Raw genomic sequence first — 25080 nt, 5'->3', positions numbered from 1 at the left:
ACTATACATTCACAAAAATGGATATGAATGAAGGTTCGGAAAATCCCTTGAAAGCCATGGTGCCAAACAATTTTCCACTCTTCTTCTTTCACAGCCACCACTTGCATAATTTAGTCGTTTCTAAACACTAAGGTAGTAAATTGTATTTCTTTAAAATTTGAATTTGTTTTTTAAAATAATTTTTTTATGATTTTAGATTGTTTTGATGTGCTAATATTAAAAATAAATTTTAAAAAATAAATTTTTTTTATTTTAATATATTTTTAAATTAAAAACATTTACTACAATATCTAAATACATTACACTATCTAAATATAAGGGAGAGTGTTTAAGTTATTTTATTAATTTTATATGCAAAATAAGAAGAAAAAATTTGAAAAAAAGTAATAAAAAAAACTTATTTCAAATATATTTTTGTTTTATAAAACTTGAAAGGAATCTTTTCGTACGAAAAACTCAAACGGGTTAGTGGTGTCAAGTGAAAATTCAATATTGAGATTTTTAATTTTTTTTAAAATAAAAATCCTGTCTGGGGGTTTTATCGGTACAAAAGTATTTTGACGGATTTGTTTTTGATAGAAAAATCTTTTTAGAAGGAGATTTTGGTAATCATGCCTAAAATATTAGAATGTAAAGGAAGGTTAAAAGAGAGAGAGGGCATAAGCAAAGTGACTAGCAGTTATAGAAGATGATAGGAAATCATTTTGGAAAGAAAGGAAATTCATAAATAAAAAGGGACCGGAGAGTGTGGAAAATGCATTATATATGAATGAATGAATATCGAAAAGGCAAAGCCCGCTACTCCTTGTAGTCATCGTCCAAAATTAGCTGTGTGGCCAAATGGAAGCTTGCTTCGCGAAATGCTCTCATGGGAGCGCATTGTTTAAAGCTCTGAAACCTCTCAAATTGAAGCTATCAAGCTCTTCTTCCATGCCCATCCACTCTGCTGGTCTGATCACTCTTCCTTTCTTCTAGTGTTTTATTTATTTATTACCACACATATATAAATGGGTACACTATTTCAATAACCCGATCAGATTCATTCACTTTGTTTCTTCACATTACAGGAGCTACAGAGTCTGTTAAAAAAGCATATGATGCGTTATTGTTGGATGCTGGTGGAACCCTTTTGCAATTGACACGGCCTGTTGAAGAAACTTACGCTTCCATTGGAAGAAAATATGGTTTTTTTCCGTTTCTTTTTATGCTATTACTCCTATTATTTTACGTTGGGGACAATATGTTATTTCTGGATTAGAGTAAAGTGATTGGCAGCAGGGGATTTGGGTAGTGTTTGTAATTGCGGTATTCTTCATCAAAATAATATTTTTTATTTTTTAAAATTTATTTTTAACATCACATTAAAATGATAAAAAAAAAAACACTAGAAAAATTAAAAATTAATTTAAAACAAAAAAAAATCAATTTTTTTGAAAAGCAAGGCTTGGCCGTAAAGACAAATAGGCTTTTTAACACACTCAATAGTTTGATACTTAAGTAGTGGATTTGAAATGGATTTATACAGGGTTAGGAAATAGGAACACTTGGTATGAGTGAAATAAATGCCATACACGAGATCTTGATCTCTTCTTCAAGGATTGCTAGCTTCCCTGCTTTTGGCTGATTATGTATTATGTAATACTATCTTGTACTTGGTCATAAAAATTTGATCTCAACTCTTTTCTCTGCTCTCCTTGCAAGTTATTTTCCAACCTGACTCTTATCATGGTTACAGGTCTGACTGCAAGTTCTGCTGATATAAAGCAAGGATTTAAAAGAGCTTTCGCTGCTCCATGGCCTGAAAAACTCCGTTACCAGGTCATTTTTCTTTTCTGTAATGGGTGTGTCGTTCATTGCTTCTCTATTATCAATGATAGAAAACCTGCATCGATTTGCTTTAGTTCACTGGGAGCATTGTTGCTCTCTTCTTGATGTTTTTGCCTGGTGTTTTAAATATGTTCCTTTTGGGCCTTACCATATAGCATCTCCGACTCTTTTTTTGTGCTATCATTTAGTTAGCAATTCCCGTGTCTTAATTTAGTTCCTAAATAAGTTGTTTGTGACTGCTTTATGTTTCCTATAAAACATGTTTTCTGAACAAATAAATGCGACATATATTATATTGAATATGAACCGCAAAAAGATACAGTAATCTAGATACATGCTGAGAATTATCAGTGACTATTCACACCTTATGCTTCCTTCATGCACAATCATTCTTTTTTTCTGCTTCGGTAGTTCTGCTGGACTGTTTTACTCATTAAAGCGAGATGTAGATGAAGGCAGATTCTGCTGCATTTTTATGTGGCATGCATTGGTTTCATAAACACTCCAATGCTGACATGTTATTGAAGTTTTTAAAAAAGTAAAAATAGCTATCCAAAGGCTCCCTAACTTCTGATTTTGTTGGCAACTAAAATTTTCAAATAAATATACTTTTCCAATCTTTTCATATTCAGTGGTAAATAGAGAATATTCTAACTTAAAACTGGTGAATTATGTTCCCACCATGGAGGTCCGTGTGAAGTGAAAAACATGCATTTTACTATCTGAAACCTACAATTTATTACTATGACTGTTATCATTTCTTGGTAAGTTTTTTTCATTTTGATAGACCACATCACATTTCTTTAACACATTGATTAGATATCCTGCACTCCCTTTTCTTTGTTGGTCATCTGTTATTTGTCTTAAAAGTAGTTTCAATTTATTTGATACATTGGAAGCTTTGACTGAAGCCCATTATAACATCTTCTCTGCTTGTGTGTTGACAGGGGGATGGGCGGCCATTTTGGAAACTTGTTGTTTCTGAAGCCACTGGTTCCACCAACAATGATTATTTTGAAGAAGTCTATAAGGTAACATTTCATGACAGCAGCCTAAAGTTATCATAATGTTAAAACAGATTATAAGAAAGTGCACATGCGTGGTTCTTATCTTCCCGTCACCCATGGAAATGCAAATAATTTTGGCTAAAACATAGTGAACATCCTTGAACTTTTGGTCAACAAAAAGTTTAGTGCTGGAACTTCAGTATCTCTTGATTTTAGTGCATTGAAAAACAACATGGTCTCCGCTGTTAGGCATTAATAAAACCCGAAGCAAAAGTGTGCAAATAATTGTTTTTAACAGAAAACTGTATAGGGGAGGTCATGATTTAATCTGGTCGATATTTTAGAGGCTTTCATCTGAACTCCCATTGGATTCTTTATTCAGTACTATGCAAATGGCGAAGCCTGGTATCTTCCAGATGGAGCTTATGAAGCACTGTACCTTCTCAAAGATGCTGGAGGTTATATTAATTAACTATTATCCTTTGTCTAGCACCACAAACAATATTAACCACCAGATTTTGACAATGAATTGCCACTCCTAACTCCTAACTCAGTGAGTAATGTTGCAGTTAAGGTGGTCGTCGTGTCCAATTTCGACACCCGGTTAAGGAAGCTATTGAAGGACCTAAATGTTATTGAACTGTAAGCATTTGTTTTTCCTCTTTCTTTTTTCTGTATTCTTACAGTTGAGTAGCTCTCTTCATGAATGAGGTATTCAACAATGATGGCAGACTTGATACTCTTTAGAAGGCCCGAAAGAATTCCATCTCAACCTGACCTACATTTGTAAATAGAACATTGATGGCACTCCCTGCCTTTTTCTAGAGTACTTTGTAATCTGAATTCTTTTATCCTTTCCCTTGTGCAGTCAATGTTGAGCCCTCTGTCCTTGAGGCTTTGGCACTTGTTGTGAATTAGTCTAGAGGAAAAGAAACTTTTAGAAACTCATTTTGTTGTTGTTGCCAGTTGTGAGTGAATAATTGTGGTGGCATATAGGAAATGGCTGGAGTGTGATAACTGGAATGAGATGGCTGGGGTTATCAAGAATTGAACATCCTTATATTTAAAACATGTGCTGTTTTTTTTTTTCACAGGTTTGATTCTCTAATCATATCTTCAGAGGTTGGATATGAAAAACCAGATCCCAAGATATTTGAAGCTGCTTTAGGTATGTCATATAAGACCATTTAGTCTATTTGTGGTTGTGGGATGCGCCTTAAAATTTCTACGGTAGAGTCCTGAAACCACTATTCTGCTCCTTACACAAGAAAACGTTGGGAAATAATCATCATTTCTAAGTATTTGGCATTTTTGTAGTTGAAGCAAGTGTAGAGGCAGGCAAGGCAGTGCATGTTGGGGACGATCTAAAGGCAGATAAGCAGGGGGCCAATGCCATTGGGATTGATTGCTGGTAAGTGCACTATATGGTCTTATTAGACATGGCAAATGGGCGGGTATGGGCAGGGTATGAACGGGTTGCGAAATATTCCACCCATTTATTCATTTTGACTAGGTTATTTTTCAAATGAGTACCTATACCCTTTAACCCATTTTAATTTGTTCTTATTGGATAAGTAGTTTTTACGATTTCCATTATAACCATGTATGACTGGGCTGACCAAATCTGACTGGTTTGACCAAGCTTAGCTATATTAATAAAGGTAAACCTTTTGAGATGCAGGGACCTAAATGTAGGAAAAAATAGTACAGGAACTAAATCTAGCAATTAAAAGTATGACGGCCAAGAAAATCCCACTTGAGACTATTTGTAAAACACATGGACCAAAATAAACTTTTGACAAGGACAAAAATGAAAACAGTATAAAAGCTCTGCTCTCTCCCATGCTTCTCTCCATTTGTAATTCAGGCTGTGATTTTAAGTTGGGTTGAGTGGGTGCCATACCAAATCCAATAAAACTTTTATGAATGTGGGCGGGCTAGACCTTACCCATATATCCATTTATCTTTTAGTGCCTTAACGGATAAATATAGATGGGTAAATGGGTATTTGGCATCATTGCCACCCTTATCGGTCTTGCATATGCATTTCGTTCTTTCCCTAGCCCTGGTCGATTTGGGCCAATTTAAAAGAAAAATTACATTATGGATACTTCAGAAGCATTTAAGATGTTTTGGGTTTGGATCATAATCCTTGCATTATATGCGTAAGCAGGTTATGGGGAGCAGATGTGAAGACATTCTCAGATATCAAAAACCGCATCCTCGTCCATTACTAATACTCCAAAGAATTAGGTATCGGTGCCATTTTTTCTTTGTGGTGATTGGCGGGTGTTCAAATCTCTTGATCAATTTTTGGGTTCTGCTATACAATTTAGGATTTATCATGGGATTGGTTAGAGCTGTGGATATCACCTCTCGTATGATTGATGAAATACCATAGGAATGTTGGTTTAATATCTTGATTCTTGTAACAAAACCTTGCCGAGACGAAATTCCTCTGTCACTCCCAATTATTTGATGTTTATTATTAGCATAAAATCTTATTGTTCAGCTGGCTGGATATGGTGGATGGAGTTGTTGCTTTTCATTACCTCAGTACTATTTGTTAGCTCATCATAATGGAGCTTCTGTGGATATGATTGACAGAAAGATCAACAGAAGCAGTCGCGCGCCTTGCATGTGATGGTCTGATTTTTCTTCTTTTTTTAACAGATAAGCATGTTTTTTTATAAAAAAAAACTATGATTTAATCTTTAGTTTCTGATTTCTACTATATTACTTAATTATATTATTAAATTAATCAAAATTATTGAATCTATTCAAATTAAGAGATGTATCCTAAATTTTTCTTGCTACTTTCAAAATATTGCATCGCCTGGGTATTTTTTCATTATATATATAAAAAAAAAAAACAAGGCGTTTTCATACGAAGTTTCATTGGCAAATGAATCGTTTTTGCAATGTTTTTTATTTGAAATATCTGCAGTAGCGTGAATTCCCAGCCTCGAATGCCCAATGCATTCCTGTTCCTTAAACTATAAAATGCTTCTTTTTCCTAGAAACATATAAATTGTTTAACCCTTCAAGTAAGCAGTCCCTTGTTATTGCTAATAATAACAATAATAATTTATCAATACATGCAAAGGAAGATCTAATTAGTATTAAGATTATAAGCCAACCAGGCATAGAAGGGTAGATGTCCCCAAGAACAGTTCCCATCAGACGAGCTACAAGAGAAGTTCTAATTAGAGCACAAACTGTATCTATTAGCACATGTATAGACTTGCTGCAAATGTAGTGGATATTATCTACTGTCAACAAAAGTGTCAATTTGAGCTCCAGCCTTGAGCCTGAAATATTGCGAGGATGCTCTGAGCATGAATGAGGCTGGGGTTGCCAAGGCAATCAAGGCCACCCTCTGAGAAGATTTGAGCTCCAGCCTTGAACCAATCTGCTAAACCAAATCTCCTTTGACACACTCCACAGTCTCTCCCATCAACCAAATGCAAGCACATACACTTGGGTTTAATTTCTTAGGGTTTTGAAAAAAACTTGAGCATTAAACAGTTTTTTGTTTTTTTGGTTCAGATTTGGATCAAATTAAAGAAGAGAGATTAAGATTATAGGATAGAGAGAAACTGGTACAAGAGAGAGTAAGATATGTCATTTCTCATGCACGATTTTATTTTTTTATTCTTTTGAAATTTTTATTTGATTTAGAATGTATGATGTAATTTTTTAAGTTTTTTTTTTTTGTAATTATTCCTTATTTTTTTTGTTTTGTTTTACTTGACGAGGCCGAGGAGAACATGGAAACGAGCCTGCTGCTTGATCCCCTGATTTATGGCGTAGATCGATTGTTGTCAGGTTCCCGGCTTCGAGGGGCCGGGTGGCTTATGGCACCATAATATTTAATTGGCCATCCCACCATTCTTTCCTTTATTCTGTAAACATTTTCCTCCTTGAACGGAATATTATCTTAGAAGGTTTTCTCAATCTTTCTTTTTGTCTCATTCATGTATAATTAAGTCAATCTTCGCACAAAAGAAAAGAAAAGAAAAGGAACTTTAACCAGTCTGACTTTGCAACTGCTTAAAGGGCTGCAGGTTGAGTCTTCGAGATAGCTCAAGGGACGACTCTGCAACTGCTTAGGTTTACAGGCCAAGCTCTGAAGATCAAGCGATAATTTTATTTTATTTCTTATGAAGTTGGGTACAAGCTCTTTGAGAGGGATAAAAAAGCTTCTTGTCTTTCTCGGAACCAAAGGAGTAGGATGAGCAGAGCATCTGCAACCTAAGCGATGGAAGAAGCTATATAAACAATTGTTTCATGCAAATATACGTTATAGTTTATTTTTATTTTTTGAAAGCTAATCATTTTTCTTGCAACATTACCTGGCCCAGTTTACGGATCATGATTGATAGCAAGAGGTGATTGGTATTAGTTGACGTGCTGAGCAAGAGATGGCTGGGACATGAGCCTCCTTGACTTGGCATTTAAACTTCTCTTTCATTTCTTTCTTTTTTTTAATAGGGAAAAGCATGCATGCGGCAGTTTTCTTTCCCCCTCGTAACAGTACCTCTTGAAGTCATACACAAATCTCCTTTTTAAAGAATGGTCACTTCAAGATGTTAATGACTCGTTCTCGATCAACTAACGGTGGCTGAACCTGAGGAGCATCCCATGGCCGTCTCTGCAACTGTTCTTTGAAAGTTTGAGAATCTTTCAAATACGTTGAAGCTCGAATCGGTCAGAAAATATTAGCGTTGAAGGGATGCTGACTTGGGGGGGCTTGACGACGGAGAACGTGGATCGTCCTTGTCACGATGGCTTAATTCTATTGGTTTTTATGGAGAGTTTTTATTTGTTGTGGGCTGTGTTAGAAGTTGACTGGCTGACAGGTATTGATTTTTTGGGAAATATTCGTCAGAATCTTTGTAGATGTTTTTTTTTAGGTGGGGCAGGCTGGCATATTGAGTTATGATAAGATAAAAATACGTGCAGGATTACTCCTTTTTTTTTTCTCCTCTCTTTTGCCCATTTTCAAACACCCTAGGTTAAAAAATTATAATACACTCTAAAAATATTGAGAAAAACATCGGGCAAATTATTTTTTTTATCATTTTCAAGACAAATTAAATAACTAATTATTGGGGTAATATTTTCTTTTTATATAAGCATCCATTAATATTGATAGAGCATACATGAATTGTATTTTTTGTATGAATAGCGAATTACTACAATACCTTTAATCTCAAATTTTTTAATTTGATTACTAGGGATTTTTTGTATTTTTATTTTTCTAAGTATGATAAAATGATATAAATACCCATAAAAGTTGACTTTTCTTTGGCTTGTGTTCAAGGGCATTTTGGTATTTTGCTTATTTTCAGGTTAGTTTAGGGGTAATTTTATAATCTAATAAATATAAATAATATTAGACATGTGAGTACGTGGGCAACCTCTTCATCCTTTTGTTGACCAAACACAACTTTTGTGATGGCGTTAGAATTATCTTAGTGACTTTTTTGTTATGAGACAACGCACGTGGCCAATAATCTTCTGATTTAGCGTTGATAATTTTTTTTTTCCTCAATTTTCACGCATGTCTCTTTAAATTTTAAAACAACCTTTTAATTTTTTATTTATTCGGATTTGGTTTGTGTTGTTTTTATTATTGCTTGTTTTATTTAGAATAACTTATAAAATTTGAATTCTTTTTTAATTTCACCTCTTTTTATTTTTTTCATCTTTCAAATTTTGTCCCCATCATTTTTTATTGCTATTTTTTTTATTTGAAATGAATTTTTTAAATAGATTTTTTCTACAATTTTATTCCCCTTAAGTTTTTTTGTCCTACCATATTTAATCTAATTCTTTTGATTATTATTTTTTTAACTCGGACAATTTTTTCAAATTGATTTTTTTTTCTGATTTCATCCTTCAATGTTAAATTAGTTATGAATTAAACTTCTTGATTGATTCAGGTCTAGGATTTCACAAGTTGCGAGTGTTAAAGATTAACCAATGTTTAAGAGATTTGCTCGTTTTTCTCTCTCCTTTCTTTAAAGCTTATTTTTTTCAGTCTCATCACCAAACATTTATTTAATTAGAGATCGAGCTCGTTTGAATTTTTATTTGCTCTCTATAATTCTTCTCACTTATTTAAAAAATAACTCGAGTTATCTCAATTCTTTTTATTTATCACTAATTTTTAAACTTATGTTTTTTTAGAGATATATTTTTTAATTATATTAAATTAATTGATTAAATGTAAGTATGGGATGATCACCTCATGATATTTTAAATGATGAAATAAAAAAAAGTTATTGGATAGATATCGTTTTATTGGCACGAATAATCGTTTGATTAAATAAAAAAATTATGAAAAGAAACAAAATTACTAAATACGGCTGGATACACATTTCGTGTTACAAGATCAAGTATCTTAATTTATATTTATCTTTTAATTTTCTTAGTTTAGCCTTTACTTGTAATTAACAGCTTTTACTTGCGTGGATAATTCTTAATTTATTTAATTAAATATATGCATCATTTTTTATTTTTGAGAACAAGCATGATCAAATAACTGGTTGATATTAAAATTTTTTATATATATAAAAAGAGAAAAAATTTGATTAAAACAACAATACACTCCATTTAACAAGATCAATTCCGAACCGCCAGGGAAATAAAGACATTGAATTCAGAAAGTAGAGAAGCAAGGGATAAATCCTTAAAACAATTTGGAAAACGAGAAATAGATAAATTGAACTTTTAAAAGAGTTCGAAAAAACAAGGATAAATATCTCTCAAGTCTCAACAGTCAACTGTTTTTTAAAAAAAATGTGAAGAACGAACGACAAATATTTTGAATAGTTGAAAGCATTTTTTTGGGAACGTGGTGTAAATCATGTTATATAAAAATTTATTTATTTTTTGTTAAAAAATAATTTTTTTATATGTTTTGGATCATTTTGATGTGCTGATCTAAAAAATAATTTTTTAAAAATAAAAAAATATTATTTTGATACATTTCAGTATAAAAAATATTTTAAAAAACAACCATAACCACACTTTTAAATAATAATAAAAAAAGTTAAGCAACTAAGCTAGTCGAATAGAAAAGGAGAGAAAGCACGAGGAAAAGCTTAGTGAATTTTTAGAAGGGAGGAAGAGAAATGGAAACATTTCAAACCAGAATGAAATGATAGAAGAAGAAGAAGAAGAATCATCCATGTTTATCATGCTCTGGTAATATGAGTTTGGATCCCAATAACTCCACGTAAAAAAAATTGAGATTCAAAGTTCTTAAAAAAAAAAAAAACTAAAAAAGTTTTCACATTTTAGAAATGAAAGTAAAAAAAATTGTTGCCAAACAGTTATCACTAGCTCTTGTTCGTTCTTTTGATTTTCTGCTATACTTTATTTTTACTTTTTTGTTTGTTTCGTTTTTTTCAGGTAAACTTTGTTCTTTTTTTTTTTTACTTTGAGTGTTTTTTTTGTCTTATCTAAATATCTCATATTTTTTTAAAGGGGTGACTAGTCTCGTTTAAGGTTCGTGGCTGTCCCTTCCAATAAATGCATTTTCTGAAAATCGAACTTATGTTTTCATTCTTATAGGAATATAACAGTGTTTTAACCGCTAAATCAACACTTTATTGGTTCCTTTTAACGTTTTCTTTTTCCAATCTCATCATTTATTATTATTTTTTAATTTTTTTAATATGTCTAGAAAATTTAAACCATGAAGTCTTTAACAATCAATATATTATTATTTTAATAATTTTTATTTTTTAAAAAAATTTTATTTATTTAAAATTGATTTTCATAATATATTCTAATTTGATTTATATAATATCTGACATCGCAAATTTAATAAGTTAACCATGAATTAATTTAATATATCATTATTTTTATATTTTATTTTTTAAAAAATATTTTTTTAATTATTTTTGTTTAAAATTAAAACTATATTTTTATCAGATGTGAATTGCTCTATATCTATTTGCTTGTTTTTTTTATCATCTAAATTGTTTTTGTTATTTTTTTTTTTAATTTAAACCATATATTTTTTTATCAGATATCCGAATTTCCTCCGGGTCTATGTGCTTGTTTTTTTCTACGATCTAGATTTTTTTTGTTTTTTATCCTAACCGCAACGGGATTTAACCTAGAAGCATCTAGTCTCACCTGATTACCCAAAAGAGGAAGTACCAGTTGGATCATTTGGTCATGGTGCGTAATGAATAATTCTTTTTTTTTCAGAGAATTTGGAGAATATCGAATGATATCATGGATACGAGGAGTATAATAAAAGCAAGGGGGGAGTGCCTTGCTGTGAATTACAGAGGAAGGAAAGCGGAAGGAAGGTCATGGTGGCATACACGTCATTGGTGAACGGCTCACGCTTTTGTACTGCTCGTGTCTACAACACACCAAGCATTAGCAAGCGGGCACCAAGGGACGGACTCTTTCTTCTCTCTTCTTCTTCCTCCGCAGTCCTCAATAACAACACGTCGTCCTCTTTTCCACTTTCCTTTTGTTTTATAATTTTTTAAGGTAATTCCTTTCTTCTTTCTTATTATCTCTTTCAAGAACTAATTGAATTTCTTGCATCTCCATCTGCTTTTAATCAATCAAGATAATATTATAGTAATATTCTTTTTTTAGTATTTTTACTTTACCAAACTAAAAAATAAACCACTTACAAGTCTTCATCTTCATCTTATTATCATGTGATATGATATGGTGGTTATTTCTTTGTTTTGCTCACTAAAACACCAGGACAAGAAGAAGGCAAGGGGAAATAGCGGTTGTTTGCTTTGCTTTGGTTTACCAGATGGGCAACTGCTTAGATTCTTCTTCTGCTAAAGTAGATTCCACCCAGAGCTCACATAATCCTGGTAACATCACCTTTGCATTTTGTTTTTCTAGCTTTACTGTCGTTGCATCTTCTAGCTTTCTTGGATTTGGCCTTTTATTTTTTTCCAGCTCAGATTCATTCAGTTGTTACCCGCAACTGCTTTTGGCTTACCGTTTGTGAAGCAAAAAGAAAAGAACCCTTTTAAGCTTTCTGTGTGATATATAACTTTTGTCTATCAATTCTGTTTTACTTGATTAGTATTCGAAGTGAACCCTAATGTTATTTGCTGTTTTTTCATTTTTGGGTTCTTCGTCTACTTTAGGATAATTCGATGCGGATGGTTCTCGTCATTTTAATGTGTGTGATCTTTCTTTTAAGAAGCAACTTTGTGTCCTATACCTGTGATTTGGAACATTTGCATATGATTTTGGTTGGCTGACTAGAGCACAATCTCTGTGAAGAACGGTGATAAATGAATTTAAGTGACTGTGTCCAACTTGATAACTGTGCGTGTTTACTTCGTGCCATTACAACAGCGAAGGTAGGATCCACGTAGAATGAGACATGGCTTTGCACTTAAATTGTGCTAAGTAGCATTCCCTTCTTTCCCTTCTTTTTCCTCTTAGTTATTTTGAAGCACATTTTAATTGCAAACAATTCACCTTCTGAACGATAGAGTCAAAAGGGATATGTGCTGTTAATATACGTGAAAGACTCTTTTTTTCAAACTGTTCTGTACAGTTTGAAGATTTATAATGTCATCATTGGAAAGCATACTGTATTGTCCAAGGATTTCAATTAGAAGCTTAAAGAACTTGTTTTATTAGCCTTGACAGCCTGTGTAGTTTTGATGGGTGCAATGCTGGAGATTGATAAACATACTGTATAGGTATATATATACCACACCAGTAAAATCTTGATTCGTTTATCTCTTGCTACTACCAGGAGCCTCAAGAATTTCCAGCAGAACCAGCCATTCTTCAGTTCCATCTAGTCTGACCATCCCATCATACAGTGGAAGGAGCAGTGAATGTCTTCCTACACCAAGGAGTGAAGGTGAAATATTGTCATCGCCAAATTTAAAAGCTTTCTCATTCAATGAGCTAAAAAATGCTACCAGAAACTTCCGTCCCGACAGTCTTCTGGGTGAAGGTGGCTTTGGCTATGTTTTCAAAGGATGGATTGATGAACACACTCTTACTGCTGCAAAGCCTGGATCGGGAATGGTTGTTGCTGTCAAGAAGCTTAAACCTGAAGGTTTCCAAGGCCACAAGGAGTGGTTGGTAGGTTTTTTCTCTTATTAAATTTAGTAGTTTTTCAAACTGAAGTGTCCTTTCCTCACATACTAATAGCTGGCTGGTATCAGACAGAAGTTAATTATCTCGGCCAACTTCATCATCCAAATCTGGTTAAATTGATTGGATACTGCTTGGAAGGTGAGAACCGGCTTCTGGTCTATGAGTTCATGCCTAAAGGGAGCTTAGAGAATCATCTGTTCAGAAGTAAGTAATCCAATGCAAAGAATTAATTTGGAAGCCTCGTGTGCTATAACTTGTCCTCCTATATGCTTGTAATGCTTGTACTTGAAAACTTGACCCCTATGCTTTGTGTTTGCTGAGAAATAGAAATTAACAACCTTTCCCCCTCTTTTGTTTTAGTTCATGGAATAGAAATAAATGAATCTGTTTAACTTGTGCGGTGAATTAATTTGTTTGCTTCCATGGGGAATAAAATGACAAAAATTTAGGACCACAAATTTTTGTTTCCTCTGTTAGATATACAGCCAGATATGAGGCTAGTTATGTCCTTTTTTCTCTTATCTATCTCAGACTGATCCTTTTGGTTAATACCAGCCACATCGAATTGGAGACACTGTCTACTAAATGAAATCAGGTTTCTCCGTTCACGCTATAGTTCTTCAGTTGTCAATGAATCATAGGCTATACAATCAATAACCCTTAGGCATAATTTACCAGCCACTCACCTTTATGGATATGTTTCTGTGTTAGCAACAAGGATGAGTCAGGGACTGTGATTCGCCAAAATTTCTTGGGACATTCCTCATTTAAATGGATATCATACACTCCCAATTTTTCCCTGGGGATCAAGGACGAGTTGGCTGCCCATATGAATATCTGAGGTACGGGGATTTGAAACTTCTATGTGATATGGGTTCACATAGTCTATATATTTAAACAGGCGCAATCACTAAAACCTTGATTCAGACTTGGGTTTTTGCTATAGTGATTTTATGATAATAGGTGCCAAAGTGTCATATGTATTTTTTTTTGGAAGACTTCTTGAGCCACCTTAAGGGAAGAAAGTTGTTTCATTGCATTTTAATTTCACATCTATTCCTATTTCCCAAGATTTTGATGCAAGCTGTGATGCATCTTTACTTCTTTCCCAAGGTTTTGATTCTTGCTATAACGCTCAGACAATTTCGCAATTTTTTTTTTATATATCTCTTATGAGATTTTACCATGACTTTCCCTGTCCTATTGTCATAAACAAGCTAACAAGCAACAATATCTGGAAATCATGGAAGTCCTTGTGCGTGCAACTATGAAAACTTGGTAACCTTCAATTCTGTATATTGTTTTATAGGAGGACCACAGCCACTTTCATGGGCGATAAGAATCAAAGTGGCCATAGGTGCTGCCAGAGGACTCTCTTTTCTTCATGATGCAAAATCACAAGTCATATACCGTGACTTCAAGGCATCTAATATTCTACTAGATGCGGTATGCTTAATAAGGGCATGAATTAATAATTTTGTTTCTTTAGAAAAAAGAATATAATTTCTCCTTGTCACTAGCCTGTACCAGTAATGTCATCCCATTGGATTTAATAAATTTTCATTGCTAACGATGCATTGGTTTGCAGGAATTTAATGCAAAACTTTCTGATTTTGGTTTGGCCAAGGCAGGCCCTACTGGTGATAGGACTCATGTGTCCACTCAAGTTATGGGTACTCATGGGTATGCAGCACCTGAATACGTTGCTACAGGTCTGTAAAATGCCTGTCCTAATTAAAGGCTTTTGCTGTTTCCTTCCACTTTTGAAACCAGTAATGATTTATGTTAATCTCTTGCCATTGTGCTTCTGAACTAGGTTAGTATTTGTGATAAAACAGTAAGGCGTCTGATTGTTTTGCTATTTATGCTAGACCATTTTAGCCATTCTTATCTCTGATGACCATGCTGATGCTTCTCGCCCTTCTAGGTCAGGCCTCTTCTGTAATGACCAGGTTTCTTTCTATTGTCCAAGTGGGGGAAAGCTTGATGGTTAGAGAAAATGATTGGTCAGTTGACATTAAGTAAAAATGCCATGTCAGTATCCCCGGAGAAGAAGCCCGGCTATTACCTGAAAAGATTCAAGCTTTAAAGGGACTGAGCTCTCTTTCTTTGTATATTTGCATGTTTGAGTGGGGTCAAATCTTTGAAACAGCAACTATATGCAAAAAATGATGAATGACTCCCTTTGGTGGGACTATAACTGATTTACAGGCATATCATTAGCATCGGTTATGAGAGCCCATTACAGTAAAGCACTGCTTCATTTAAACATAGTTGTTGAAAAAGGCTGGATTTCATTATCTAACATGAGTGTATCTATGGTCAACATCTTTAGTGTTCACTTGGAACTGATCTTGTACATGCATGTTTTTAAATATTTCTTGCTCAGGGAATTCCTATGTCATGTTTGTGTGTAACAAAACTTCCATTTCTGGACAGGTCGGTTGACAGCCAAAAGTGATGTATACAGCTTCGGGGTTGTATTGCTGGAATTCCTGTCTGGGCGACGCGCTGTTGATAAATCTAAGGTGGGTGTGGAGCAGAATCTGGTAGACTGGGTGAAACCGTATCTGGGTGACAAAAGGAAATTATTCCGAATTATGGACACCAAATTGGGGGGACAATATCCTCAGAAAGGAGCCTTCATGGCTGCTAACCTGGCTTTACAGTGCCTAAGCACTGAAGCTAAAGTCAGGCCTCGAATGTCAGAAGTATTAGCAACACTGGAGCAAATTGAATCCCCAAAAGGTGCAGTTAAAAACATCCAATTAGACCATCAAACAGTTCAGACTCCTGTCCGACAGTCCCCAATGAGACACCATCGCTCTCCTGTGATTCCAACGGCCAGTGCCTCCCCGCTGCCATCCCACCACCAATCTCCACGATTACGATAAGCAGATAGTTATTTGTAAAATTCTTTTTTTATTTGCTCCTGTATTTTGTTCTTGTAAAATCGAATGTGGGTGTGTGCACTTTTGGATTAGAAACACAGATACTATCACTTGTTGTACCGAAAGAGGGTCGTAGAAGGTTTTACAGCCAGGCTTAAACCTGGCTACATCTTGTTGTTGTAGCATAGATGTGCGTTTCTCACCACAGTAATCCATGTCCTATTCAACTGTAATTACTTAGTTATTGGTTATATGAGCTCTTTGATTGATGCAATCTGAGTTTAAGTTTTGTTATCATCCTCAAACGTGTTGATCAGCAGAAGATAAGAGTGGGGAATGTACACCTGAGTTGAAATCGTTACGAGACTTGAAATTAGTGAAGCTCAAGAAATCATCAGTCAATACAAGCATTCTTATCAGGGGAGTTGGTTAAAATATTTTTATTCTGTTTTTTTTTTTCTATTAAAGAGTTTATATTGCAAAATACAAATAAATCGAATAAATCTTCCCATCTGCTGATCCCACTCACTATACCACCTCTTTATCTACTCATTTCTTTGTATTTAAATAAAATTCTCTTCATTTGCAAAATACAAATAAAATCCATACTTCTAAAGAGAATCCATGTATTTTGAAATTAATGGTTGAAGTATAGACGGGGAGAAAAATCAATATAAATACTCAATTAGTCAAATTTTGGCAACTGAAGACTTTCAATTAAAAAACAATATAAACACAGATTCTATTATCATCAAGAAGTGAATTTACTGTTATCTCCTCGCAAAATACAAAATAGTACTGTACCCTAGAATATTGCTTGTTTTTTATTTTTTATTTTTATTTTATCTTTGAATATTAATATTAGATTTATTGAAAATTAAACTTTATAATTTATTCAATTTTTTTTTGTTCTGTCTTGGTCTCGTGACCCGGATCGTGAATTTAATATGTTAACCCGAGTTGATTAAGGTTATTTATTTATTTTATCATTTAACGTTGGGTTAATTGAGAATTAAGTTTCATAATTTCTTTTAGTTTGTTTTTACAGGGTTTTCCTAGTTACATAACCCAAATAGTAAGCTTGACAAGTTAACTCGGATTGATTTGAGTTGTTTTTTTGTGTTTATTTTTTACTTGATTTATATTCAATTTTATTCTTCAATATTAGGTTGGTTCGGAATTGTATTTCATAATTTATTTTCTACAGGATTATCAACCTTTCATTAACCAAGTCATGGATTTACAAATTAATTCTGGTTGATTTAATATGTTTTTTTAATATTAAAAAAATATTTTCCTAATTTTTCTTGGAATCAAAATATATTTTTACATTATTTTTAAATTTATCGAGATAATTAAATAACATTGAAGTTATATTAAGAACTTGATATTAAATGTTTTTCTATTAGAACTTGTTAGCCATGTTTAAATATGTTTTTTATATTAAAACAATCTGATCCAATAATGTATCGTGTGCAAATCATCTAATAACTAGCTACTTCATATGTCTAATAAATAGGGCAAAGGTGCTCAGATAATAATTTGTCGTTACAAACCTTTCAATTAAAAAAAATTAATTGATGCAAAATATCACAGTTAACATAATTTTATGTTCAACTTCTTAAAAACAACTCGGGGAGAGAAGGGGAAAAAAAAAGAAAAAGGAAACAGGGTTACAAGACAAATTCAAAATCAGCGGGGAAAATGATGGAAAGTTTGCAGTGCACCATACTTCGATGCTACTCCATGTTTTATAACTCGACACTCGTCCTCCTCCTAATCCTTGCTACATAAACCCGACGCTGGATCCTAATCGTTGGAAGTTAGACCGACACCCCGGAAATCCCCTTTCACCCGCCCAAATTTGATCCTCTCCCTCTCTCTAATCTCAGATCTAATAAATAATCCAAGTTATTCTAAAATTAAATGCGTAATTGTTGGTAGAAGAAGATGGAGTCGGCACCGATTCGGGTACCGTACCGGAAACTTAAGAAGGAGATAGAGGTAGAAATGGTGAGTTTGGAAGTGGAGTCGTCTCCTTCTCCTTCTCCTCCTCCTCCTCGAATCCAATCTCCTCTTAATCCTAATTCTAATGGAGATTTCAGATCTCAAACCACCAAACATCAAATAAGCTTCACCACTCTTGTTCTCAGCTGTACGGTGGCCGCTGGCGTTCAATTCGGCTGGGCCTTGCAGCTCTCTCTCCTCACTCCCTATATTCAGGCAACTCCATCATCTCGTCTTGCAACTACTGCATTTCTCTATCTATACTAACTAGTACTTGGGGGGATTTTTGTTGCAGACACTTGGGATAGGACATGCTTTTTCATCCTTCATTTGGCTCTGCGGTCCTATTACAGGCCTCGTGGTAGGTCATGATGCCTAATGATCTTTTTGTTTGATTGAGATATCTGAATCAGCTGATGAAACCGGAATCTAGTTTAGTTTATTCATCTACTTCTCCTCTTATTTTACTATGTAACTTGCCGCATCATGCATGAAAGGTGTTTGCATTTGGAATATGCCTTAGGATGAATTTGAGTTGGTCAGACGACGGAACTTCTTGGGGAGATTTTACTTGCTCATTAATCAATCAATCAACTGATCAATTATTAGAGCTGACTTGATTCCAGTAGTTTTCATGGCATTTCAAGAGAAAATATCATACTGATACTGTGTTCATTGATGATGTTATGTGGTTATAAATTGTGCTCGCTACAAGTAGTTAATTGTTTCTTCAATTTCATGAACATTTAATTTAGGCTTGCATCAGTTATTGGGGTTTTGCCTCTCAGGTTCAACCTTGCGTTGGTATTTGGAGTGATAAATGCTCTTCAAAATTTGGAAGAAGACGCCCATTTATTCTTGCAGGAGCACTAATGATCTCTATTGCTGTAAGTGCTATTGAATCTAATTTTTATCTTAGTTTCTAATATTGCTAATTGCTACTATAACTTCATGATCAAAACTAAATCTTGTAAATCTAGGTGATAATAATCGGATTTTCCGCAGACATTGGATATGTGTTAGGGGATACAGAGGAGCATTGCAGGTTTCTGCTGCCTTCACTTTAGTTATATTTTATTTCATGAATATTGTTTTAAGACTTATCTACTTATCTATGGAACTGAAGTAAATTCAAGGGCACTCGAATGAGGGCGGCTTTTGTCTTTGTTATTGGCTTCTGGATGCTGGATCTTGCTAACAATACAGTGCAGGTATGGCATGTTGTCATGACTATCTTGAGCTTCCTTATCACTGCTGTATGGAAAGTATGTTGAGAAATTGTAATGATTAATCACCATGGCACCATCTGCACATCCTAGTAAACAATGAGTTTCTTTTTGTTTTTTTAGGGACCAGCCCGTGCACTTCTGGCTGATTTATCAGGTGCCATTTTGTCTTTGTTTCTAATGAACTTTATTATTTTGTTCAACTCCTAATGGAACCTGCTACATTTCCAACTTCTGTATGTTTAGTAGTTGACAACAGATTCTTAGCACTACATGAACGAGGGTTGTTAATGCAAAACCTAACTAGATGAACTGTTTACTTTGTTTTAGGTCCTGATCAACACAATATATCAAATGCTGTATTTTGCTCATGGATGGCTGTTGGAAACATTTTAGGATTTTCAGCTGGTGCTAGTGGGAGTTGGAGCAGGTGAAAATTTTCGTGTTTACCTATGGAAAGTTTTCCAATTTTCTAGAAAAAAATTATAGGAAATAGAAAACTATAGAAAACAGGTTTGCTAAATGAAAATGAAATTTGTTTTCTTGGGAACCCATGTTTTCTATTTCTCCAGTTGTTTAGAAAACTAAAAAACATCAAAAAGTTGTTTTCCCAAACTATCATAAAATACTAGGGCTTTGTTTGGTTCACCTTCTTTTTTATGTTCATTTCTCTTATTATTTTTAATATAAGCCAAACAAAGCCCTTTGTTTTTTTGGAAACTTTGTACTTAATAAACATCTTAATTTCCATGGAAAATCTTATTAGAATTATTAAGAAAACTAGAGATGGAAATTACAAAACTATTTTCTGAAAGTAAACATGACCTGTTATGCTAATGAATATACATGTGCTCTAAATTTCCTCCTATCCTATTTTTCATTATTATTGTAACTGACCTTTGATATTGTATGAAATGAATGCCACCTTGTCCTATTCAACTCCTTCTGTATTAAATTTTTATTCTATCATCACTAGCTTATACAACTGGATATTAAGTTGATTGGTGTGTCTAATGTTTCTATTCTAAGCAGATGGTTTCCTTTCTTGATGAATAGAGCTTGTTGTGAAGCTTGCGGAAATCTTAAAGCAGCATTTCTCGTAGCAGTAGTGAGTTAATTTATCCTTGCATCTAGGTCAATACTTTGTTGTGCTATTGTTTTGGTACATGTAAATTGCTTGCGATGTTACATCTATATTGCCTATTCATTTTTGTTCTTTTTATGCTTACACCTCATTAACTTCTACAACATTTTTTTTTTGTTGATTTGCAAGAATTGATTTAATATATGCTTGGTCCTCTAAACGTTTTCCTTTGCAAGTTCATGAGTCAAGTAAAATTTCTGAAACTATTCCAATATTGGGCCACAGCATAAAATATTTCTTAACCCGATCTCTTTAGAAAAACGGTCCTTTTTGTCTCATGTTAGTGTAGATTTTCTCATGAAATCAAGCCAAGCATTTTTCTTTTGGCTAGATCCAATGTCTTCGTAGAAAGGAAAACAATACACATTTTTCTTCTTGGGAAGGAGTGGGTAAACTCTATTGTTTGCAGCTTTCTAGACCTTCAAGAAAGAAATGAGAAAGAAAAGGACTACCAAGGCAATCTCAAGGTTCATGGCATAAATTTTATTAGGGTCAAATGTATGCACTTTGTTATTTGGACCATTTAAGTCACTTTGGCAATAGATGTCCAAATTTTAACATTTGTGTCGTGGTTTGCATTAGCAAAAGCCTTAAGACTTTCAGTTGGCAATTTGGCAGGAAAATTATAAATGAAATTTCATGGTTGCATCTCTCTCTCACTCCCCTCTACACCATCACTAAACTGATGGAACAAATGATCCTAGGAACAAAGCACAATACCGTGGCTTTAAATTTTGAACCTTGTCACTGAAGTGTAAGTGGGATGCACTTTCCCGTCAATTATACTTTGGATTAGCTATTATCAGTTCATATATCATATACACTTCGCAAATTAAAATTAAAACATTGATAAAAATACAAAGCAATATATAAATTGAAATCTAAATGGAATACAAGAGTAAAAATGACATGGGAGACCCTTTGAGATATGGCCACTGTTCAATGATTGTTTGATGCAGTGCTAGAAGGATTATTATCAATTTATTTGGAACTTCACTAGTTTAAGAATTTTACTTTCTTTAGGAAAATCTTCTTAGAATAGTTAGTGATAAGTAGGATTTTGTTATTATTAGTATCAGTAGAGAGTTTTTATTTTTCTTTCCTACTTTGAATTTGAATCTTTAGGGTTATGGTGCCCTTATATAAATGCACATATCTCATGTATAAGGGATGCTATTTTATGGCAATGAATGAGGATTTCTGTTTCAACTTCGAGAGTGTTTCCTCTAATTTGTATTGAGGTGCATTCCTTGTGCAGGGTGGATTCCTCTTGTTTATCCTTTTCAATTTCCTTTTGTTCTACGTTACTCATAGATGACTAGCTCACATTTTGAAAACAATAGCACGAGGCACATAGAATCGCATGTGAATCAGGACCATTTTGCAAGGCTAAATACTCCTAGGTGACCAGTTGCCTAAGAGTACCTCTAGGGAAGAGTATTTGTGACTAATGTTGTTTTACTGATCTATTTCTCCCCAATGATTTAATTCTTACAGAGCATGTCCTATATGAATCATTAAATCAATTGCAACAAGTCCTGTTTGAAGAGGTTTAAATATGGAATATAAGAATGCCTCAAAATAATATCAAGAGTGGGAGATTCAGAAGCACAATAAGCCAGTTAGAAATATCATGGAATCCCTCATTCCCAGGGGATGTTTTGACACCAAGGAACTTGTGCTTGTGTATATGCAATTCTTGGCTTGGGACAATGGAAAAGAAACAAATTTCTCTTATCACTGATCAGTATCAATGACCAGGATGGAATGAACCTTTTGCACTATTCTTGGAAACCTGTACCCTTGATGCAGTCAGTTTTGAACAAATTCAGTACCTAGTAGTATGATTTGTGTGAGCAGTGGATAGAGAGCTCTTACAGGAGTCCCACTCACCCCAAAGTTTTTTGGATAACAATAACACAAAAATTCTGTAAATCATAGATGATGGGGGATTTTCCATTCTATTGCTGGATACAAAATCACCAAGTTTGGTCCAAGTTCTTCACATATAGAAGATGTTGCAGACTGCAATTATATAGAAGGATGCCCAAGTTTAATTGATTTCTCAAAGATGCAAAGTCCTGCTAGAATTATTTATTTATATTGTTTAAGCAAAGTTAGTTTCCATGCTGCTGGTCTCTTTACGATCTGGATACAAATTACATACACAGCTACACTGACAGGAGATGAACATAAATTTGGATGAAATGTGTGCAGGTCTTCCTCCTGTTTTGTACTCTTGTGACTCTATATTTTGCGGATGAGGTTCCACTAAATGTTAATCAACCACGCCATTTATCAGATTCTGCTCCATTGTTGAATGATCCACAACAAAACAGCCATGAACTTTCAAAATCTGAGTTTCACACGCCTGGTCTTGACAATTTGAGTGGGAACAGCACCGACCATGACTATGAACCGAGTATGAATTCAAAGCATGCCAACTCTGTAGGGGGTCAAAATGAAAATTTCAGTGATGGCCCAGGAGCTGTGATGGTCAATTTATTAACCAGTTTAAGGCATCTACCTCCTGGAATGCATTCAGTGCTTCTTGTTATGGCATTAACTTGGGTAAGCACTTCATTAACCCTGTATTGTTATTTCCAGGACTTCATGTTCCCTTCTGATTTCCTTTAGTCCAAACTCTATCGAGAATACATGTATTCCCTGATCCTGTAATGGTTACTTAATGCACTCTTTCCTTAATTTATTTGTGCTTATTTTCATTGCAATTATGATTTTACACGCAGTTGTCATGGTTCCCCTTCTTTCTTTTTGATACGGATTGGATGGGAAGAGAAGTTTATCATGGAGATCCAAAGGGGACTTCTAATGAAGTGAAGTTGTATGATCAAGGAGTCAGAGAAGGTGCATTTGGTTTGCTGTTGAATTCTGTAAGAACTAAGAATTGAGCATTGATAGTTTCTATTTTGTTAAATACCATCACATGAACTGGGACCTAAGAAATCACAGAAGTTGAGAGACAATCAGGGAAAAAGAAAGCAAAAAAATTACAAAAGTCATGAGAAAAAAAAAAACAACCTTGAAGCCAATTGACATACGCGAACTGGATGTTAAGAGACTCATTCCAAATTACCTAAAGACACGTATCCCATAACTTCTAGCATTGTGCTTTGCAATAATTGAAGTATCTTGATTATCTCAACAACTATTTTTCTCATGTTCTGTTATGGTACAGGTGGTTCTTGGCATTAGTTCGTTCTTGATTGAGCCAATGTGTAAGAAGTTGGGGTCAAGACTTGTATGGGCAATGAGCAATTTTATTGTATTTGTCTGCATGGCAGGCACGGCTATTATTAGTTTGATATCAGTAGGTGCATATTCTGAAGGAATCGAACATGTAATTGGAGGGAATGCACCAATCAGGATAGCTTCCTTGATTGTATTTGCTCTTCTTGGATTTCCTCTCGCTGTATGTTCCTGTTCTAGTAGATTAACACTATTTTTTAATTTCTTCCCTCAAAAGCATGCAGTAATTGTTTGTTTGCTGCAGATTACCTATAGTGTTCCATTTTCTGTCACAGCAGAGTTGACTGCTGATACTGGTGGTGGGCAAGGTTTGTATAGATGTGTACTTTATCTGGCAATTATTTTTAATTCTTAATATGGCTATTGGTTAACCATATAATCCTGATGTTTTTTTCTCTTTGCCACGTTTCAGGATTGGCTATAGGAGTTCTCAATCTTGCAATAGTTATTCCACAGGTAGATGAACACCTTATGTATCTTTTTGTTTTACTGGTTTCAATACCTTTGGGATGAAGCTATTTCTCTGATAATAATGAACCAGCATCACCTTTTCTACTGGAATCCAGTATTTTTGTTGGATTTTGGTATATGCTATAACCATGTGTCAGTTTTGTCTTTCGGTGCGCAATTGATACTAAGCCGTGTTAGGTTACTGTACATTTGATTGATGAACTGTAACGTGCATACACTTTCCATGACACTTCAACATTCTTGCTTCTTCTCTGTTATTTCGGTTAATTCAGAATCTTCTGTAATTCCACTTTCTGTCTCAGTTTTATTCTAGTTAATTCAGTCAAAGTTGATTTTCATCTGCATTGTTGATCTGTTAGATGATTGTATCCATTGGTGCCGGTCCATGGGATGCGCTCTTTGGTGGAGGAAATATACCAGCGTTTGTTCTGGCTTCTGTGTGTGCTCTTGCAGCTGGTGTTTATGCAGCTCTCAAGCTGCCAAATCTTTCAAGCAGTTCCTTCAGTGGTTTTCATTTTGGCTAACCACCACACCATGCTCAACATGTTGACATCGAGCCAACATGTAATCGTCAAGGACAGGAGTATACTCGTTGTTGGTCTACAGTCAGAGAGATGGTTCTTCCAAGTTCCATTTTTTGTGTACTTGTAATTCTTTATATCAAAAGAAGCGCGCAGAACGCTTTCTAATTCATTAATTTTTTGCCCTGCATTATGGGCCTCTGTACTTAATGTAGAGTGTAAATCATTTCAAATGAAAAATTCATACGGCAATATACCTGCAATTACTTGCTAATTTAGAAATCATGAGTTAACTGGTAGTTTACATTTTATGTCGTTAATAACTGAAATTGTATGCTAATTTATTTAGGTCTTGTTCGGGACTTAATTTGTTCCGGAGTTTTAGTAAAATTTGATTTTTTAATAATTATGACATGTAATAAATAAAAATATTATTTTGATATATTTTTAAATAAAAAATATTTAAAAAATGAATATTTTATTTACATGCCTTTAACAAAGTTGCGCCTGGGTAGTTTGTCGCCGGGTCCACATTTCTTTTTAGATGCGTGATGCCATGCGTATCATCTTTTGTTTAAACTTCAAGTTTCA

General features: G+C 34.2%; 3 protein-coding genes across 9 annotated transcripts; all 3 read left to right on the top strand.

Moving 5' to 3' along the window:
* The first annotated feature begins 658 nt into the window (after positions 1 to 658).
* Positions 659 to 5345, top strand: LOC7474233 (uncharacterized). Its single transcript, XM_006378348.3, has 9 exons — positions 659 to 949; positions 1068 to 1184; positions 1736 to 1818; positions 2775 to 2858; positions 3217 to 3292; positions 3404 to 3476; positions 3929 to 4002; positions 4152 to 4245; positions 5008 to 5345. The coding sequence occupies exons 1-9, from the start codon at positions 841 to 843 to the stop codon at positions 5069 to 5071; spliced, it is 774 nt and encodes a 257-aa protein (XP_006378410.3). The 5' UTR covers positions 659 to 840; the 3' UTR covers positions 5072 to 5345.
* Positions 5346 to 10938: 5593 nt separating this feature from the next.
* Positions 10939 to 16124, top strand: LOC7459048 (probable serine/threonine-protein kinase PBL3). Of its 4 annotated transcripts, none has more exons than XM_024610881.2 (7): positions 10939 to 11357; positions 11583 to 11701; positions 12607 to 12944; positions 13028 to 13163; positions 14269 to 14405; positions 14548 to 14671; positions 14892 to 16124. In XM_024610881.2, exons 2-7 carry the CDS (start codon positions 11638 to 11640, stop codon positions 14951 to 14953), a joined length of 861 nt encoding a protein of 286 aa, XP_024466649.1. In that variant the 5' UTR covers positions 10939 to 11357; positions 11583 to 11637; the 3' UTR covers positions 14954 to 16124. The 4 variants fall into 4 exon arrangements, with proteins under 4 accessions (XP_024466649.1, XP_024466648.1, XP_024466647.1 ...); XM_024610880.2 differs by having other exon boundaries at positions 14887 to 16124; XM_024610879.2 differs by having other exon boundaries at positions 10943 to 11357; positions 11638 to 11701; positions 15399 to 16124.
* A 1411-nt stretch (positions 16125 to 17535) lies between these two features.
* Positions 17536 to 24771, top strand: LOC7459047 (sucrose transport protein SUC3). Of its 4 annotated transcripts, none has more exons than XM_024611310.2 (14): positions 17536 to 18073; positions 18153 to 18218; positions 18646 to 18744; positions 18838 to 18902; positions 18984 to 19068; positions 19207 to 19240; positions 19414 to 19513; positions 20116 to 20191; positions 22445 to 22798; positions 22978 to 23121; positions 23427 to 23660; positions 23742 to 23805; positions 23910 to 23953; positions 24328 to 24771. In XM_024611310.2, exons 1-14 carry the CDS (start codon positions 17801 to 17803, stop codon positions 24490 to 24492), a joined length of 1803 nt encoding a protein of 600 aa, XP_024467078.1. In that variant the 5' UTR covers positions 17536 to 17800; the 3' UTR covers positions 24493 to 24771. The 4 variants fall into 4 exon arrangements, with proteins under 4 accessions (XP_024467078.1, XP_024467079.1, XP_024467080.1 ...); XM_024611311.2 differs by having other exon boundaries at positions 17925 to 18073; positions 18624 to 18744; XM_024611312.2 differs by having other exon boundaries at positions 17991 to 18073; positions 18994 to 19068.
* The last annotated feature ends 309 nt before the right edge of the window (positions 24772 to 25080 follow it).

The sequence above is a fragment of the Populus trichocarpa genome, chromosome 10 (genome assembly GCF_000002775.5).
Source record: "Populus trichocarpa isolate Nisqually-1 chromosome 10, P.trichocarpa_v4.1, whole genome shotgun sequence".
NCBI lineage: Eukaryota > Viridiplantae > Streptophyta > Magnoliopsida > Malpighiales > Salicaceae > Populus > Populus trichocarpa.
The sequence above is the reverse complement of the archived record's forward strand: the minus strand, read 5'-3'. Positions and strand labels throughout refer to the sequence as shown.